Source organism: Melozone crissalis, unplaced genomic scaffold (genome assembly GCF_028551555.1).
Source record: "Melozone crissalis strain CALT ecotype California unplaced genomic scaffold, PUWL_Pcris_2 ptg000008l_1, whole genome shotgun sequence".
In the NCBI taxonomy this organism is placed as follows: domain Eukaryota; kingdom Metazoa; phylum Chordata; class Aves; order Passeriformes; family Passerellidae; genus Melozone; species Melozone crissalis.
Window position 1 is genome coordinate 11253215 of NW_026535786.1, and position 18943 is coordinate 11272157.

An 18943-nucleotide genomic window follows, 5' to 3' on the forward strand; every position below is an offset into this window, starting at 1 on the left:
TCTGTCCGTCAAGGTTTCAGTGTGAATCAAGGAGGCAGACACGGGGGACATAATTTCAGATTATGTTGTTTTAAAAAATGGGAGTGATAGGAAGTCTGGCTTAATCACAGAAATATCTTCTATCCCAGCTGCACTTTAACACTGTACTACCTTGAGCAAGCAATGATATCTGTGCAACCAAAGTGTTCGCACCCACAAACCACACATCAGATGAGTTTTTATTTCATAAGAAAGACGTGGACTCTAATATGAATCTCAGCTGGCGTTTGCAGCATGAGTGGGAAGCCACTTCAAACATGGTTTTTATGGCTGTGCTCCAAAAACCTTCCCAGGAGCACCCAGTTCAGAGAGTCCAGGAGCAGGAGCAGCGTGAACCCTTTGGATCCATCCAGATCTTCCAGTTACCTGATCTTCCAGTCCTGCAGTCCATTGCATTTATATCAGGAGATCATCCCTTTCCTTTGTACTCCTCTTTCCTCACCTTGTCCCTCCAAGCCAAGCAAGATAAGGAGATGAGGAGCCATGCCAGGCCTCGGCAGTCTCCCTCACCTCAGAGGCCAGCACCAGCAAATGCACCCCATGACGGCACATCGGGTGCCAGGTGAGTGCGTTTGGGACCATCCCCATGTCCCTTTTGGCCTCCAGTCCAGAGAGGGCTGCCAGGGAACTGAGGTGTGTCCAGCCTGCCCAGTTCAAGTTGCAGTGGCTCATTCTGGCTCCTAAGAGCTGTCAGCATTTCCAGGCATGAGTCCCATCCTTCCCTCCCTGTCAACTCACTCTGCAAAATTCACTCCTTTAAGTCTTCCCATTGAGCTTTAGATTTCCTCAGACTCTATTTTTAAAGTATCACTAATTTGTTTTGAACCTGCCTTCAGCAGAACAAAACCTGTTAATAAAAATTAAGTAGCAGTCAAGGAAAAAATATGAAACTGTCTTTTCAAGAGCCAACACTGTGCACAAAATCTTTGTTAAAGCTTTATTTCTAGTCAGCCCTTGTGTTTGTTCCTTTGGCTGCTCTGTTCTCACACAGCCAGTCAGGAAGCGGACTTTCCAGTCACAAAGAAAAATGTTTCTCTCCCTTAACTTCTATTTTTTCCCCCTTTTTTTTTTTTGGTTTTGCTTTGTTTTCTTTTTTGTGTATGTTTGGAAACACCAAAACCTTACACTAATACAACGCTTTTAACTTTTTTGTGTACATGTGCATGACCAGAGCATGCCAGCACACACCATTACCTATGAACTACATATGGTCTGTGTGAATGTAACTCTTGCATCAGAATGAGAAAAAGGAGGAGCACAAAGGTGGTTGAGTGCTGCTCCATCACTCCATAAAAATTTGGTCTCTGGCACAAAATAAGGAAGCTGAAAAGTATTCCTCTCAACATTTCTGCATGGATAAGTTTTTCTGAGATGCAAAGCCCCTGCTGCAGGTTTCAGCAGTGATGGTGTTTGCCCACACTGGGCTTTGCTGACATTGGCCTTGGCCAGTTCTGTTGGGATCTCATCTTGCACTACCTACCACAGGTAGGAAGATACCTCTGCTTTGTGCTTATGGCCAGGCTGCTTCTGGCTTGCCACTGGGAGCCTTCAGTCCAGCTGAGCCAGCTGTATCTTGCATGCCCATCAGGTTTACCTGCCTGTGGCTCTCAAGAGGCATTTTTAGAGCCATCTTTCAAGCTAGCAGAACCCAATCATTGTGGACCAAGAGGTGAGGTCGTACTGCAAAGAACACTGTGACTCTGACATAGCTGTTTGTTTCAGCTGCAAAGATACTTCTGTACACATGGTGGAGGTGATACCTCTATTTCTCTTTCCCTGAAGAACCCATGACCTCTTCCCTGTGATTCACAAGCTTCTGGAGTACTATTTGGCTTCATTTTATTTTGCGTGCAGGTCAAGGGCCCATACCTTGGTTGTCTTCAGTCTTTCACTTCCTCAGTATCTCACCTGCTTCTTTTAAAGTTCATATTCCTCTCTTTTGGATCCTGTTCCACCTTTTCATACTTATAAACATCTTATCTTCCTTCCAGATCTTGGGTAATTTTATGATTTTTTTTCTTTTCCCTCATTCTCCTGCTACATGGCTGTGTCCATGTCCCTTCACACCTTCACCACTGCTCCTAGGTTTCATCCTCTCCTGGTTCTGCATCCTTATGCCTTCCTCAGTGGAAAATTATTCTGGTGGCTTTCCTCTAAACCTTGAGGACTCTTTAGGTCATACACTGGACTCAAAGCAGAGTTATTACCTTAAGACTTTCACTGTGGGTTTTGATCCATACCAGAGAGGAGAGCACTTTGCAAGAAATAAGCAGAGCAAAGGGGAGAAAAAGCTAGTCCAGACCTCAAAGAATTTAATGTAACAAGATAATATGCAGTGTGAGTGACAATAGCACTTTGTGGTGGGAATATAAAGGAAGCAATAAACATCTGAGTTTGTTTGTGTTGGAGAATCAAATTTGTTAATGGAAGGCAAATTCGTTCATGATGGAAAAGACTAAAAAACAGGATGAAACAGAGACCAGAGATGGAAAAGCAGGATGCTGTTCGATCAGGTTGATCTAGTGATAGCTTAGTTTTAACATGGATGACCAGTTGCTGGTTCAGAACAGGATCTGCAGTGGTCCCACAATGCATGTCACAGTGACTGGTACACCAGTATGACTGCCTTACACAAATCCATGTGACCTCTTGCTAAACAGAAAATCGTTGTGCAACATAAGCAGAAAACAGACTTAGCAGGTCAGTCATGTGTCTGTCAGGCCTGCTGACACTTATGGAAAAGGAAGAGACAGTTCTTGTAAACACTGTGTAATTTAGTGATGCATAGAATTGAAACAAGATATATCACAGCAAGTGAATTGTTTTTAAAAGTTACAGCCTGCCTCCACCAGAAATGGAATACGTTCAAGTAACACCAAGTAAATTGTCATAGCAATATAAATTTTAGGAGGCAAAATCATATTCTCTTCTTGTCTGACAGCCTGAGTGCTGCCTTTTCCCAGCAGCATATTATGAAGACAACTGTCTCTCTTGTCTGGTAACTCACATTGTAAAGACAGAGCCAGGCTAAGTAACAGACCAGACCCCAGGTTTTCCAGCAAGCATCCCACATGTCTTCAAAGAGTCCTTCTGAAAGTGAAGAAAATGTTAGAATTGTGTCCTTGGTCTGATCTGCAGGAAGTCTGGCAAAAAAAAGCCAGAGAGACATAAATTTTCTGTGCAACCAAAAGTGCATTTGATTTACCTGCTGGCAGGACCTTACTCACAATGTGTGCAGTGGGAGAAAATGTTGTGGTGAGTCACTTCTTGATGCTGCTCCACTGTGGCCCATCACCATGACATTGGCAGTGTGTCCACACCTTCTTTCCTCTCAAATGAAAGCAGTGATGGCACAGTCCCCCACCAAACTGGCAAATGTTCCTTCTTGAAGTAACCCTCAAAGAAGGGGTTGGTGACTTTGCTCGGAGGTAAGACTGCAGTCTCCTGCCTGTGCTCTCACCCAGACACCTTCCCAAGGGACAAGCTGCCCCATATCTCCCCAGCCACTAAGGTGTCTAAAATGTGTCCTCTTTTCAGAACAGAAAATCAAATTAAAAGATTTTTGCACTGGACATGGAGCAGGGAAATGTACCTCCAATAAAATGTTATTTGCTGGAGGCTTTTTTCCCACATTTCTTCTCACAGAAATAAACTGCTGTTCTTGGCTGGTATGCAAAGACATTAATCAGAAATAACACAGGCAGAAAGCAACAGATGTTGGCAGCAATGCTGTGACACTTTATTGTGCTCCAGCCTGTAAAACAGCACTGAAACCTTTGACATGGCTGATGTCACTTGAGACCCTGGGGGTTCTTCTATCCATTCAGCATCAGTTTCATTCCAAGAACTTGCCCGTGATTAATTTCTGTGGGGTATTGTGGGGGCCACAAGTACTGCCTACATGCTCACTTGGATGGGATGAACACTTCCTGCTGAAAACAGCCCATCCTCAAACCATTAAATTGCATTCAAAGCATTTAATTGGAAACAGGTTTTCCATTTGAAGCTTCCTTACAATTTTAAGAACCAGATCTAAACCAAAGCCTTGTTCCCTAACCCAAATTTCATCACAAACGCTACACAAAAGATTAATTTAGTGCTCAGTGAATCACATGCTTTGGCCACAAGTGATTTTGTTCTCTGCATCCACTTTGACAAAGAAGACTGAAATGTTAAGAGTTAAGTTTGAGCTGGATATGCTTATGAGTTTGGATGGCTGGGCTTTATTTTTGTAGTTGAGCTAGAATTGAAAAACAATCCTAGACAGATTAGCCCAGGGCACTCCCCAGCTCCAAGGCTGGTTGCATACCAAGCTTAGCAAAACACAGGCGCGAGCTGGGAGCACGCAGCAGCCAGCAGCAGCAGCTTTCAGAAAGGCTTCATGGGATCCCTGCTCTGCTGAGCTTTTCCAGACTTTACATTGCTCCCTACCTTCTCCTTGTTTTAGGCTTTGAGCAGCCTGCTGACTCTGGAGTTATATTAGCCATATTCCTGCTCTAAGGTACTCTGGTGTCTGCCATCTTTTCCTTCCTTTCACTTAATCCCATCCTCTTCTGCTGAAGGATATTCTGTTCACATAATTTTTGAGAGCAGCCCAAAGACCTGAGAGTAGTCCAAGGAATGCTGCAGGCCCTGAGCTACAGGATCAGCTCCTGAGGCAGTGGGTTTTTTCCTCCATCCCTCTGCTCCTTTCCAATATTCACTGTGGAGTGTACAGGGGCACAATCTCACAGGAGGACATGAAGGTCACATCCCAAACAGAGGGAGGAAAGCAGCTACAGGGGAAAGGGGTCCTTCCTCTCCCTCCTGGCAGAGAAGGTGAGGAGTGCAGTGGGAACAGAGCAGGGGCAGAAGCCTCACCTTCTTTAGCTCTGGGCAAGATTCATATCCCTCCAGCCACTTCTCCTCCCCCTTCCTGTTACATTGGAAAAGTATTTGCACATAAACAAAAAGGATTTGGGCAAAGAAGAAGCAGAGAAGCACATCTTTAGTTTAGAAATTGCTAAGAAATGGTAGTAAGGGAATTATAGGTGATTTGCATAGAAGCTGAGAGAAATTATCACTTCCAGTGATAAAACAGTAACTCCAGAGTGCCTAGCGACCCAGAAAGGTTGCAGCGTAGATGCTGGTGATATTTCAGGATGCAGTCCCAGGCTTTGATAAAAGAATAAGAGAAGACCTACAGGATAAAGGTAAAATCCAAATCAGGTATTTATTTCATATTTTTTATTTCAAAACCAGGAAACAACCACATTAATAAGCATATAAAATCCATCAGAAATATTCACAATGCCGTTACAGAAAAAGAAATTAAGAAAAATAGGCCTACACATTTCAGTCCAAGCCAACACACATCTGATGCAAAGTATGGAATGCTCTTATGCACAGCTGTGAGAGGAATTTCCTAACATACAGAGACCCATACAGAAATATCATGTCTGGATGTGCTGGAGGGCCAAAGGAAGGGCACAGAAATCTATGTAACTGAGCCAAATATCAAAATTGGGAGAGACATCTTATGTAATACTTCTGTGAATAAATATCTGGAATGTAAGCCTCAATAAAAAGCTTGGGAAAACTGAATGTAATATGATTACATTGTGCAAAGCTGGGGCATTTCAAATTAATTCACAGGAAGCATTTAACAGCAGCAAATTTAACTGATCTTTGCAACTGTTTCTCATTAGGGAAGGTAGAAATGTCATCACTAGTTGCTAAAAATGTCAGACAGACCCCCCAGAATATACATCAGTGGGAATTTCTCTAGCCTGCTCTGAAGCACTATGTTGGCAAGAAAGCTTGGGCTATCCATGCTGCAGAAGTCTTGCTGTCATTCCAACCTTTCTTCCTTTTACCACCTCAGAACCTGTGGGCCTACCTCTTTTCTAGGATATCCAGTGATGAATTCCTGCAGGTTGACCCAAGTCTGACCACATTCAAAAACTGCAGCTTGATCTCAAAAGAGCAGGAGTGTGAACTGGACCTACCTCTGTGCTACCTTTAGATATTTTGTGCAGGTCTGGACAGGCACGGGCCTGGAGCCTGTCACAGAACGCTGCAGGGATTAAAGCTGCCCCTCCTTGACTGCAAGTGTACCCTAGGCACTACTTTTTGCCTGCCTGAGCTAGCTTGGCAGCAAGGGTGGGGGACACAAACTCAATTGCCCATGGAATGACAAGCAAGGAGACCAACGTTTACTGATGAACAATTACTGCCTGCCACATCTCTTAGAACAGAGGCACTATAACAGAGCTGTACACATCTACAAAGCACACTGGTGAGCACCACAACATCATGCAGACCTTCCAGAGAGGATATATGGGGCAAAAAACACCTGGCCTTCAACCAAGCAGGGGACTGAGCACTACAAACCTTTCGCACTGCTAAACCAGCAAATTCCAGTAGCTCTGGTGTCTAGTCCTGCATCTCTACTCTCATGAACTAACATGTACCACAACTGACCATGCCTGTGTCCAGGAGGGTCATGCTACATGACCCTCTGTAATATTTATAGGAACAACTGCTAAGAAAATACAGCTTTGAAAAATAATCTTTACCCTTGCGCTCCTTTAAATGACAATCTGCTAAAAATCTGCTAGTTTCAGAACTTATGATGTACTAGACTATAACAGAGAAGCCAAAAAGAAATAAAATTAAGAGAAGGCAGGAAAAATTACCTTCTGGTTTGCAATCACCACCCTCAGTCATCCATAGAATGCTTAAAACCATGTCTGAAAACATAATCCAACAAAATCCATTTTAAGATGCAATATCGCACTCTTATCAACACTTGAGAACAATTATTTAAAATAGCCACCAAAAATCCCTAATAACAGATTTTAGTGCAGAAACATACCTCTTCTCACAAGTACAGAGCTCCTCGAATTTCTTTCCAGAGGGCACAAATAACTTCAAGGTGATGTGCATAATTGGCTCTGCTGTACATACCACCTAAAATGCTCAATCTCCTTTTAGTACATTTCCCCTTTACAGTCTTATTGCACCTCAAGTCTACAGCATCTTTTGTTAGAATAGCTATTTCTCTTAAACCTCTCCAATTTCTTTATCTGTACATTTTTGTACACCATTAAAAAAATAAATATTTACAAAGTGACATACAAATAAATAAACTGAAGTAAAGTATGCTTTCAGTCTGTCTATACAAAAAATAAAAGAGCAGGAAAAAATATGCATGTGACTTGGTCCCCTTTTTCCTGAGGCTAAAAAGAGTGCACACTGGATAGGAAAAAGCACGATGGCTTTTTGGTAAGCTTGCTAAATTCCAGTGTAACACCATACACACACACACAGAGTAGACTCAAAGGGCTGGGGACTTGTTTAGCGGGTCACTTCAACTCACTACAAAAATAGTAATTAGGGTCAAATACATAAAGGTCACTGTGTGCATAAGTATGTTAACCCCAAATGGCAATCTTATGTGAGAAAAGTAAAAATATTGCCAGCTCTTCTCTGTTCTCCTGATGTTTGTGGCAGGAAAGATGAGATTATTTTTGCAAGTGCCAGGTGCTTTCCAGTATGGCAGATCACCCATATCAGAATTGCTTAATGCTGGCAAGCCTGGCAGAATGGGCGAGCATGTGGGTGAAAAGAAGAATATAGCAGCAATTGAGGAGGGGAAAAACGTCCCAGTTCTCATGGTTTTCTTTGCTCATTCCTTTAATGACTCTTTAAGCATGAAAGAGTTAAAGAATGGGTGCATCATCGTGGCTCTTAGGCAGCTTTGTTCATCTCCATCTTCTGGGGTGAGCCGGTTCCTCGTCCTTCAAAGACTCTGGAGATCTCTTCAAAAGTCCTGCCCTTGGTCTCTGGCACTTTGAAGAAGGTGAAGACAAAGAAGATGACCAGGAAAACAAGGAAGATGAGGAAGACATAGGAGCCACATAGTTTCTGCAGAGAAAACACACACACAATTTTTTTTCATATTACATGTAAGGTCATTTGCTGTTGAGAGGTTAAAATTCCAACACCTTTCTCCAACAGTGCCCTTACTGACTTTTTTCTCACCACAGCATTTTAAAAATTGAAATCACATTCCTATGGGCTTCTAGAAGTCTTTACTCTTCCTGAGGGTGACCAAAATTGATGCTTTTAAAGCAAAAGCAATGATGTGCTAAGATGGCTCTTGCAAATATTTGTAAGTTGCAACCAGTTAAAACGGCAGAATATAAGGTGAGCAACAGCCTCCAGTAACAATCATAACACTGACTCAGAGACCTCTGGAAGACTCACCAGCCCTCTTCCCAAAGCAGGGACAATTTCCAGGAGAGGCTAAGCTATTAAAGGTCATATATAGCCACGTGCCAAAGTCTTCAATGACGCAGATTCTACTGCTTTTCTGGACACCTCTTCCAATGGTGCAGTGTTTTCACACTGCTTCATAAACCAGGACTTACCTCGGCATAGGGGAAGAGCATTCCCACCAAGAAATTGGAGGTCCAGTTGGAACAACCAGCCACTGCCACAGCTGCAGGTCGTGGGCCCTGGCTGAAGAGTTCTGCCACAATGAACCACGGGATAGGGCCAGGGCCAATCTCAAAAAGAGCCACAAAGCCAAAAGTGGCAACAATGCTGATGTATCTGATCCAGTCCACGACATCCTGCAAGAGAACAAAGAATGATCAGCACAACGCCATCTCTAGCATCACAACTTTCTCAGCTGCACTGCAAACACTGTAGCAGTTTCCTGAGTTATAAAATTGCTCTTTCCATTGCACACTTGGCCCTACCTGCCTACAGGGCAGCATTGCAGGGAAAAGCAGATGTGTTTTCTTATAGTTTCCTGCTGGGGTCAGCCTGGACAATAACACCCATCACTCACCTTCAGAGCCAAAGCCACAGTCATAATAGCAGCACACACAGCCATGCCACCCAAACCAGCTAAATGGAGGGTCCGGCGGCCAGCACGCTCCACCAGGAACAGCTGGAAAGGAGAAGGCAGAAGGAAAAAAATGTCCATTACTTTGGCAGCAAAAGCAGGACAGACCTCCTTGCTCAGTATCTCCTGCATCTTCTCCTTATCTGCCCATAAACCTCAGAGACCACGATGATCTCAGTGCAGGTCACCAGGCTGCTCCATTGTCAGCACAAGTTCTTCCACTCTGGTTCTTACTGCTGCTCCCTCTCATCACTCTTTTCCCCACATGCACTCCTTTTCTACATTCTCTTTCATCTAAGATAACAACATCTCTTTCTGCCCATGTCTCCTCCCACCATGCCTTTGATGCGTGCTGGTCTTTGCTCCCACAGGTCAGTGCATAGCCCAGTGCTTTGCCACCACCTGGCTCCTTGTCTGTAGTGCCACCAGCCAGGGACACACCCAGGCAGACACAGCCCTGTCCCACTCACCGACACCACAGTGAAGACTGTGTTCACCACACCGGCTCCAATGGTGGCATAGACAGGCTGTGTGATACCAGCTCGTTCAAAAATCCCTGTGGAATAGTAGAACACCTGGCAAGGGAAGAGAAAGTTGGACAGAGTCACGATTCCATGTTTGAGAGCATGTCCCTCATCCTCTGCCTACCAGCTTGCACTCCCATCAGGGAGTTTCTAAGCAGCACTCCACACTATAAAACAGCATGCTTCCAGTCAAGGTTCATTCATGTGGTGCAAGGCTGCAGTGCCTCACCAGGGTGCACGTGGGCAAAGTGAAAGCCACAATATCCACTTTCCACCTCAGCATCTTTGCCAAATGACAAAACAGTGACCTCCATTCAAGGCAAAAAGATGTTTTGGGACTTGGAGTTCTCTCCACACCAGTAGCAAGTGCAAGTTTAGCCAGAGATAAGGGAGGCCCAGAAGATGGGACAGCAAGATAACTCACAGCATTGATGCCTGAGAGCTGCTGGGAGAGCTGCAGCATGATGGCAATGATAATGGCTTGACGGTAGTTTGGGGAACGGAAGAGCTCAGGCACAGTTACTTTCTTTTCCTGGGACATTTTAGCACTTTCTTCTTTCATCTCCTCGATGTCTTGAGATACATCTCGATCGCCACGGAGCTTCTGGAGAACTGGAGGGAAGAATCCAAAGACACCAGGCATGAGATACACACCTACCGGCCAGGGCAGGTGTGTGTCCCATCCTGCTGCTGCAGGGAGGGCACGGGAGGAAGACTCAACACCCCCAGCTGGTGTTGAGGCCTGCTGCATGGGAAAGGCCAAGCCTCTGCTGCCAGCCTTGCTCTTCTTCTCAACCCAGAGGTCAGGGTGCTGTGAACAGCACAGAAACTAGGCCCAGGTCCTGCTCATGTTTATTGATCTCCAAGGTTATGTTTGATCCTGAATTTCTGTTCATACTCTTGCCAGAGCTGACCCCAGCCCTCCAAGCTCCTGTTAAATGCCAACCTACTTCCTGCCTTTCAGCAGGAGCTGGGAGAGTGGCAGCAGCAGCTGGCCCTGCTACATCCCACCAGGCTAGGTGCCACTCCTCACATCTTGATCCCACCTGCAGCCTCTGTTGGGATGCCAGGTTTTTCATGCTTCCTGGCACTGGTGCAGCCTAAAGGATGGGAAGGTAGGCCAGGCCTGATGCCCTCCGGGAGTCACACCCTAATTCACCACAGGCACCAGGATCAGTCCTGGCTTCCCACTCAAGCTCAGTGCAGGCTGGGAGCCAGAACACTGCCCTGCCCCTTTGAGATGAGTTCTTACCTGCTTGGGCTTTCTCCTCCTCCATCTTGTTGATCAACAGGAAGCGGGGGCTTTCAGGGCAGAACAGAAGACCAATACACTGAATGATTGCTGGGAGGATTGTGAACCCCAAAAGCATTGGCCAAAGTCCTTCAGTGCCCATGATCGCCTCTAGTCCAAAGATCTACACCAAGGACAGAAGAGAAATAAGAGTGACTTCAAACACTTCAATTCCTCATCCCCACCCCAGTAGGACAGGATCCACACTCTGCCCCTGCTGGCAAGTAAAGCCCTCCTCACCCCACGTGAGGGCAGGATCAGGTTGTGCCAGGCCTACCTGAGCCACCAGGATGCCCACAACAATGCCCAGCTGGTTGAGGGTACCGAAGGCGCCACGGAGACTGGTGGGCGACACCTCGCTGATGTACATGGGCACAAAGCCGGTGCACAGGCCACAGAAGGTGCCGATGACAAAGCGGCCAATGATGAACATCTCCACCGATCCTGCTGCCTTAGAGAAGGCCATGAGAAGGCCACCAGCAAAGGCCAAGACATTCACAAGCAGCATGGAGTTCCTCCTGCCAGGGTAAAGATGTCAAGATTGAACTTAAACTGGCAATACAGCAGGAAAATCATCAGGAGAGGGGTAAATGTAAACCTGCCCATGATTGCCCATCTCAAGGGTGGGAACAGAATGGAATAATTCTCATTCAGATCCTGCCTTGGCCTGCAATCCTTTTTGCAGCCCACACAATCTTGCCTTCTCCCCACACGTCTCTCTCCACCTCGGCCCTCATCCTCCCACCACTCCTTTGTAAAGGGAAAAGTTCTCCAAACGCTTGCATCCCCCGCTTCCCAGCTTACCTGCCAAATCTGTTTACAAAGAGACTGACTGAGAATGAGCCAATCATTCCTCCTACTGAGAAGATGGCCACAGAAAGTGACCACAGGGAGGTGAGTAGTTCTTGGGAGGCCGCCGACCCGCTCCTTTCTGACAGGGTTCTGTTGAAAAAGCCCCGGATGATCTGCAAGAGGAGTCAGGTAGCAAGAATTACAATCCAGAGGGGGGCATTTTACAGGTGGGAGGGAGGAGACTGCCTTCCTTCTGCTTCCTGCTGCCATGAGAGAGACCCAGAAAGGCAGCAACAAGTTATACAAGGGGAAGACAAGGGCACAGAAGTAGCTCAGTATGATGAGGGACAGTGCTTCACTGAGTGGAGGGGCAGGCAGGGTAGCCGCAGGACAGCAGTGTTCATGAATGAGAACAGGCTTATCTTCTGAATATTTCAGATGAGTCACTGCTGGTTCCTGGGAGTTGGGAATGAAAGGTAACAAGAAAACATGACCAGTGAGTGGATGGGAACATTTCTGGCAATACCAAAACATCGACAGCAGGGATGGGATTTCTGGTATAGAAATAGCTGGAGACACACAAGGCTTCACTGAAGTAAGCCTGAAAAATTGTTTATTTCTTACATAATGCTGTCTCAGAGGGGATGTGACAGGGCCACGTTGCTGATTTCCCAGGCATCCTCCTAGCTGGTAAGGTAAATTCTGGCATGGGCGGGGGGGATGGAGTGTGTGCCCCCAGCAGATGGCAGCAGGACATTAACTAGGGAAGACTGACCCCATCCCCCATCCCGTGGTGAACATCTCTTCCCGGAGAGAGGGTGGATGTGGTATTCGTGACTCAGTTCTTGAGAGAGGAACCATCTTAAAGTTACACGAAAAGCACATCTCTCATTTTCTTCACCTCTTAGGCTACAGTCATGGGATGATTTGGTCAAATGTCCAAGTCACAACCCTTTTACAAGCACTGAATCTATACTTAACACAAGGAATGAATAAACAAGTAAAAAAAACTTGAAATAAACTAAATTAGGGCAGCTGTAATTCCTACCAACCTTTAACTGTTTTCTGCACACTGCTCTCTACATTCCTTCTGCCGTGGTTGGTTTATTCTGACTCAAAACTGAGGCAACTCACATTCCTCCACACACCATGTATGGCAGATGGAACCCTCCTGCCCTTCCTGTGCCTCTAATTAAGAGAATTAACCCCTCTGTTTGCTCTCCCCCCTCCCCAAAACTTTGTTCTTCCTGTTCAATATTGTATTTGAACGGGGGTTTTAATACCTTACTGACTTCATAAACCAAAACCAAATTACTTGGGAGACAGTCCCTCTCCTTTCTACACCACTGTGGTCCCATCAGCAACTCACCCATCCCACCTCCCCCTTCCTCTCACCTTCTCAGGGGCATTGATGACACCGGTGTTGTATCCAAATTGGAGGGATCCGATGGCAGCAATGGAAACCGCATAGATGAGAGGGGCTGTGAGTTTCTGTGGCAAGAGAGGGAACAATTATTTAGTTAATTTGGCTTTCTACACAACTTGAGCTTCTCTTCAGCATAAAGAGCAGCTGCAGCTCAGAGGTGCTCCATGCAAGTGCTCTGAGGGCAGGGAATGGGCTTTTATCCAGCGAGGGTGAGTACCAGTTGCATCCCTCGGATCCCCCTCCCTAGAAAGGAAGATGCAACTGTACAGCATGAAAAGTTCCGCGGCTACAAGTGGGAGGGTTTGTCAGGGCCTCCCCTTTGTTATCTCCTGACCTTCAGCAACTATTCTCAGCTCATCAGTAACAAATACACTGCCTGCATTAGTGGCTGTTATTTTGGGTTGATCTGCTTTGCAGCAGCTTTTGCTGATCTCTGGCATGTCATGAAAGAAAGGTCTAACTCTTCCCTGAGCCAGCTGACAAGTTCCCATAAATTGAGTCTCAGATCTGGCCATGAGCTACACTGGCAGTCACTCACAACAGTTACAACACGAAGATCGGCAACAGGCTTGTTTTTCCCAGGCTAGGGCTTCCCATCCCTGCCCCAGGGCACTGGCACAGCGGCTGCATCAAGAGGTGGCAGCAGTTGCTACCGAGCTCTCCGTCTATTTTTCTTTAAGCTGTGGCAATAGTTGGTATCTTACATGAAGCACGCTCCCTGAAGTTTCAGTGTACCCTGAATCTCTAGTAAATTAAAATAAAAACTGCTGAGCCCTTAGACCCATAGGGAAAGTTTAGGGACCAACCTCAGAAGTCCCACAGAGAAACTGAAGTGTCAGCAAAAAGCATCTGACATTTTATTCATTTTTAAAGCTTGTGGCATTTAAGCCAGCTCCGAGTGAGGAAGGTGTGGGGGTGCAGGTGACTCAGGAGTTGGCACTTAGGCAGCCACTGCCTGAGTTGGCACAATTCAGAAAGATTGTGTTCCTTCCCATCTCAGTAGGTTTGGAAGCTTTTCCAAAAATATTAACAGCTCCTTTTCCAAGACTTTCCAATTATTGTACTTAAGCCTGGCAGAGTAAACTACTAGGTGGGGCCCACTGTCACATCTCCTCCAGTCTCTCACTTTCTAGCTCGGCTCCAGGAGTAGCAGCTCTCAAAACTGCCCAAAGTTTTGGACAATAACCTTCTGTTATACAGTGCTTGTGCCACCTCCACCAATCTTTCAAGCCAAGTGTGTATGTGCTTCTGGCCTGCACAACCCTCAGACACAACCAGTTCTGCCTCAATAAACAACATTTGGGGAAAGGACTCTCAGGCACAACTTCCTCCACCGACCTACATCACGTAAATGTCCTCCTGCCCAGGTCAGTGGTGGCGACAAAATGGACACGGGGCAGATGAGCACGGAGGTGCATTCAAACCTGAACAAACCCTAGGCAGGCCAGGCATTTTCCCTGGCACCCTGTGACTGCTCCCCTCATTTTTATCTCAAGGAAATTTGGCACAGAACCACAAGGACACAGCTCTTCCAAAGCAACTCAATGCCTGCAAAAAACGCATTATAATATCTAAACAGTTTTGGGACTCCAGGCCAGGTCATCTCTATCCAGCAGGTATGGCAAAGCTGCAGACAAACCCCAGCTCTCCACATGGCTCACACAGGAGCACCTTCCCTCCAGGACTCTGCTTTGTCATGGCTAGCAGTGACCACAGCTGGCCGTCTCCTTCTGGGTGCTGCAGGGACCACAGGGTGCCTGCTTTGTGGGCACCCCTCACTTACAGGACATATAAATGAGCTGCAGGGTTAGTTGTTCTGCCCTCTTTCACGCTTCCTCCTCCTGGCTGCTGCCTGCTATTCATCTTCTGCCCAGCCTCCCACCACCTAGACATCACACGGCATGACCCATCCCCTCCAGCGAGCCAGACCGTGATCTAATGTATGGATCATTTGTTCGTGCTGTAAGTGCCTCGCTTCCCAAAAGGCAAACAGGGAGCTCAGAAATAGTACAGCTACACCCACTCTATCCGAAGGCTCAAGGCTGAGGTCTTGAGCACCAGCACGGAATTCAAACCACCACCCCTCCCTCCGACCACAGGCGTCGGCAGCATTCGTTCGCAGGAGATGCTCCTCACCAGCTCCCCTCCCTCGCTGCCTCCAACCCCAGAGCTGCACAACTTGTTGAGCCCGGCAGGAGTGGCCTCTCCCCGCTGCTCTGAACGACCTTGACCAGACGCTCTCTTTGCCCCATCCTCTCACACTGCCCTCATCTCCCATCAATATGGCGATGAGAGCGCCGGCCCTCTCCAATTCTGGCTGTTCCCGTGTAATTCCCCGGCATCCTGCCCCAGGTTCAGGCGGGTATGTGCTGTCTCCTTTAGTACGTTCAAATACACGCAGTCATGAGCTCACTGCCGCTGCAGACGAGGAGATGTCGACAAATATCCCCTGCTCTCCATATGAGAAGAAGGGGAAGGACACGCTCTGCCACCTTCTTGAAATTTTAAAATGCCTTTATAAGTCATACTGCCACCACTCAAAAAAAAAAATCTTTAGCATCAATCTCCCGCTTAGCATCCTAAACCCAGGGACCAACCGAGTGCGGCGCCGCCAGCGAAGCAAACCTCGTGACCAATATCCTACAACGCGGACAGCATCGCGTGCATCATCAGGCCACGCGCACGGAACCAAAAATCGATCGCGCGACCTGCGCCAACCTCTCCCGAACCATGCGGTCCCCATCCTCCATCCCCCATCCCTCCCGGAGACAGAGCCGCCAAAGGACCGAGCAGCGGCCCCGCCGAGCCCACCGCCGCATCCCTGCCCACGCCGAGCCGCAGGCGAACGCCGGCCGCGACCGCATCCCTCCGCCCAGCAGCCCGGGGAGCCGAGCGGCGGCGGCAGCAGCGGGGAGAAAGAGGGCGAGAGGGATGCGCGATGGCTCGCCTACCTTCTTGGTGTCCATCGTCGGCGGCTCCCGGTGCCCGACTGCCAGCGAACGGCCGCCCGCCGCTCCTAACGGAACCCGCGAGAGGCGGCGGCGGCTGCGCCCGCCCACACCCGAGCCTGCCCGAACCGCCCCGCGCACGCCGCCGCCCGCGCCCGCCGCCGCTTTATGGGCCCGGCCGTGGGAGGGGACACGGAGGGGCGGGGCGGCTGCCCCACGCCAAAACACAGCAATCACAGAGCACCCCCCGAGCTCACGCCCCTCCGTGACGGGAACCTGCGTGCGGGGCGGCCGGGCGGTGATGGAGCGGGCCCGGCGGCCGTGGGGGGGCGATGGCCCCGCGCTACCCGCGCCCCGCAGGGACCGCGCAAGGAGCCGCCACACCTCGGATGCTACGCGCGAAGCTTTCGCGAATGGCACAAATCAGTTTTTTTGGGCGGCTTGCACGGATGGCGGCTGCGTGACGTAAAGCGACGTCTTTATTTATTATTTGTTGTATGTAAAAATAAATGTATTTATTATTCGGTCTGTAAGATAAAGCAGCAAGGCGGGCAGTGACGGTGCAGAGGCAGGCACGCAAACAGCACCGGCAGTAGCATTAAGTCTGCGGGTGCTGCCACCACCTCGCATAGCTGTGGATGAAGTACACTTCTGGGTAGCTGCGTTTCGGGGATTTTTTTGTTTGTCTGGTTGCCAAAAATACACTTTTCATACGATGCTGGAATCTACAGAGGCAAAGTTGAAGCTGGATCTGGTCCCAGACTTACCCCTTCCTTACAAGGGCATGTAGTGACAGGATATGGGGGAATGGTTTCAAAATGACAGAGGGCAGGTTTAGATTAGAAAACAGGAAGAAACTCTTTACTGTGAAGGTGGTAGAGTATTGGCAGAGATTTCCCAGAGAAATTGGGGATGCCCCATCCATGGAAGTTCATAAGGCCAGGTTGGATGTGGCTTTGAGAAAAAAGTAGAAAGTGTCACTACCATTTTAAAGGTCCTCTCCAACTCAAACCATTCAATGAGTCTATAATTCAATCAAACGCTACTGTGCTCCACATTTACTGTCCATCCTTCAGGTCAAACAATTGCCAAACTCTTCCAGAAGAATAATGAAGAGCTGTGCTTTGAATCAAGCAAAAGTGGTGCCAAACAGTAAAAGTCTTCACTGAATTAAGAATCTGTCAAGGACTTTGACTTCAGAAAAAGCAGCAGCTGAGGGCTGGGGGCAAGGACAATGGAAAAAAAGCTGACTTACCCTGGTTTTTATTGTTAGGAAAAATACCTTGAGACCAGACACCACTCTTGCCATCAAATTCTGGGGAACTGGAACAATCACCTTTTAAATTTGATTGTGCTGTTTATTTGGTGTCACCACCTGGCCACACGTAACTAAATTTACAGGTCAAGGCTTTCCTTCACTCACCCTCACAAATACCCATTTATTTCATGGCATTTATGAGGGTGATGGATAAAACACCCTCATGGGATGTTTATGTGTTGCATTTATTTGATAAATATCTCATGGGTATTCTGTGTGTTGTTGTTAAAATATTATTTGCTAGCAGAAGAAGTGTGTAAGGGCACGGGATGCCTGCACAGTCCTCCTTCCGCAGCTGTGTGACAAGAGCGCCTGTTCACACCCACAGGGGAGCACCGAGGGACAATGGCAGAAGGAGGGCCCCATCTAACACTCCGTCCCAGCTACTCCCCGGCCCCTCACAGCAGCCATTAGCACTTCAAAGGTTCCATTTTCATACACCAAGAGGAAAACAGGGACACAATGCCAGGTGAGGACCCGGATTAAGGACACCCTGCCTGGGCCAGCAGCCCAGGTGTGAAATTCATCACAAAGCCAAAGCTGGAGCACCTTTCAAACTGCGAAAGAGGAGATGCTGTGTACAGGGGCACAGACACCTTACAGGATGTAGGGGAAGAGCATTTTGGGATTGTAGGAGACATACTGTGGGATGTTTAGGGGAGGAAACAAAGAGGGGAAAGGGAGAGGTATGGAGGAAGAAGGTACACTTGCATGAAAATTCTTGGCTAACCTGCACTTGGTTAGCACGGTTTGCCCTACCTCGTTATTAAATCCTATTTTTAGGGGTGAGGTGCCCTCTGTAGGGGTGAGTACCACTGGTGTCTTCTTGTCTCTGAGGGTGAGTCCATGCCAGTTTGGCTCCTGGGGGCACAGGAGTGTCCTGGGCATCCGTGCACACACCTCTGTGTGTGTGTACCAGCAACAGGAGCGGGGCTGCAGCCTTGTGCCAGCACCAGAGAGACTGGTGTCTGTGGTCAGACTGTCTGAGCCCAGCTCCTTGGAAGGATCCACCTTATCATATTTACATGTATTTTCCCCACTGCTGGAGCTCCCTCCTGCTCCTCCTCTGAGGTCACTGATGCTGTTTGTGTAACTGCGCTGGTGCTGTTTGTGTAACTGCACCGTGTGAGTTTATGCACGTGCCTCCAGGAAATACAGGGTCATCCTTGCTCCTGGGAGCAAAGAGCTATGTCAACCTCACCTCTGTCCAGTTTGAGTACATTTTCCTTTTTCCTAGCTTATTTCCCATTTGTTTGCAAGCACAGGAAGCTCCACGTTCAATCTGATCACCCATCTGTCCCAAATTGGCATTAGCTCTGGAAATATTAATTTACTTGTTAGTGTGAGAAGTTGGCATATTTGTGGAGGCTTTAAGCATATTCACATTTCAGAGAGACAATCTTTGGACTGCATTCTTCTGAAATGTCCTCATTCGTTGTTTATTCTTAACACACATAAGTCTGTTGCAAATGCTGAGCAACCCGAACTTCAAGATTAGATTAAATACATACATAGCTACTGGTCCAATTTAGAAGTAATAAAAGTGTAGCTGAAAATTAAGTCTCTAACACACAATGGAGAACATCATGGGTAGCAGGTCTTTATTTAATAGAGCTGGAAAAGTTAACAGCAATAAGAAAGACGGTTTCTTTCTCAAGCTCAAAATGCATCACTGAAACCCCAATTTCCCTAAGGAATGTGCGGGAAAA

General features: G+C 47.5%; 1 protein-coding gene across 1 annotated transcript; it reads right to left on the reverse strand.

The window, feature by feature from the left end:
• Window positions 1–6634: 6634 nt before the first annotated feature.
• Window positions 6635–16051, reverse strand: LOC128933044 (solute carrier family 2, facilitated glucose transporter member 3). The gene is made up of 10 exons (XM_054269900.1): window positions 15920–16051; window positions 12938–13033; window positions 11555–11715; window positions 11028–11268; window positions 10712–10874; window positions 9884–10071; window positions 9406–9510; window positions 8879–8980; window positions 8454–8657; window positions 6635–7947 (listed from the first exon to the last, which is right to left on the reverse strand). Exons 1-10 carry the CDS (start codon window positions 15932–15934, stop codon window positions 7771–7773), a joined length of 1452 nt encoding a protein of 483 aa, XP_054125875.1. The 5' UTR covers window positions 15935–16051; the 3' UTR covers window positions 6635–7770.
• Window positions 16052–18943: the final 2892 nt, after the last annotated feature.

Coding starts and splice junctions, on each gene's coding strand:
- LOC128933044 (XM_054269900.1), bottom strand. Junction 11,716..12,937: donor TCATCAATGCCCCTGAGAAG/GTGAGAGGAAGG, acceptor CTCCTCTTGCAG/ATCATCCGGGGCTTTTTCAA. Junction 10,875..11,027: donor TGGGCATCCTGGTGGCTCAG/GTAGGCCTGGCA, acceptor TCCTTGGTGTAG/ATCTTTGGACTAGAGGCGAT.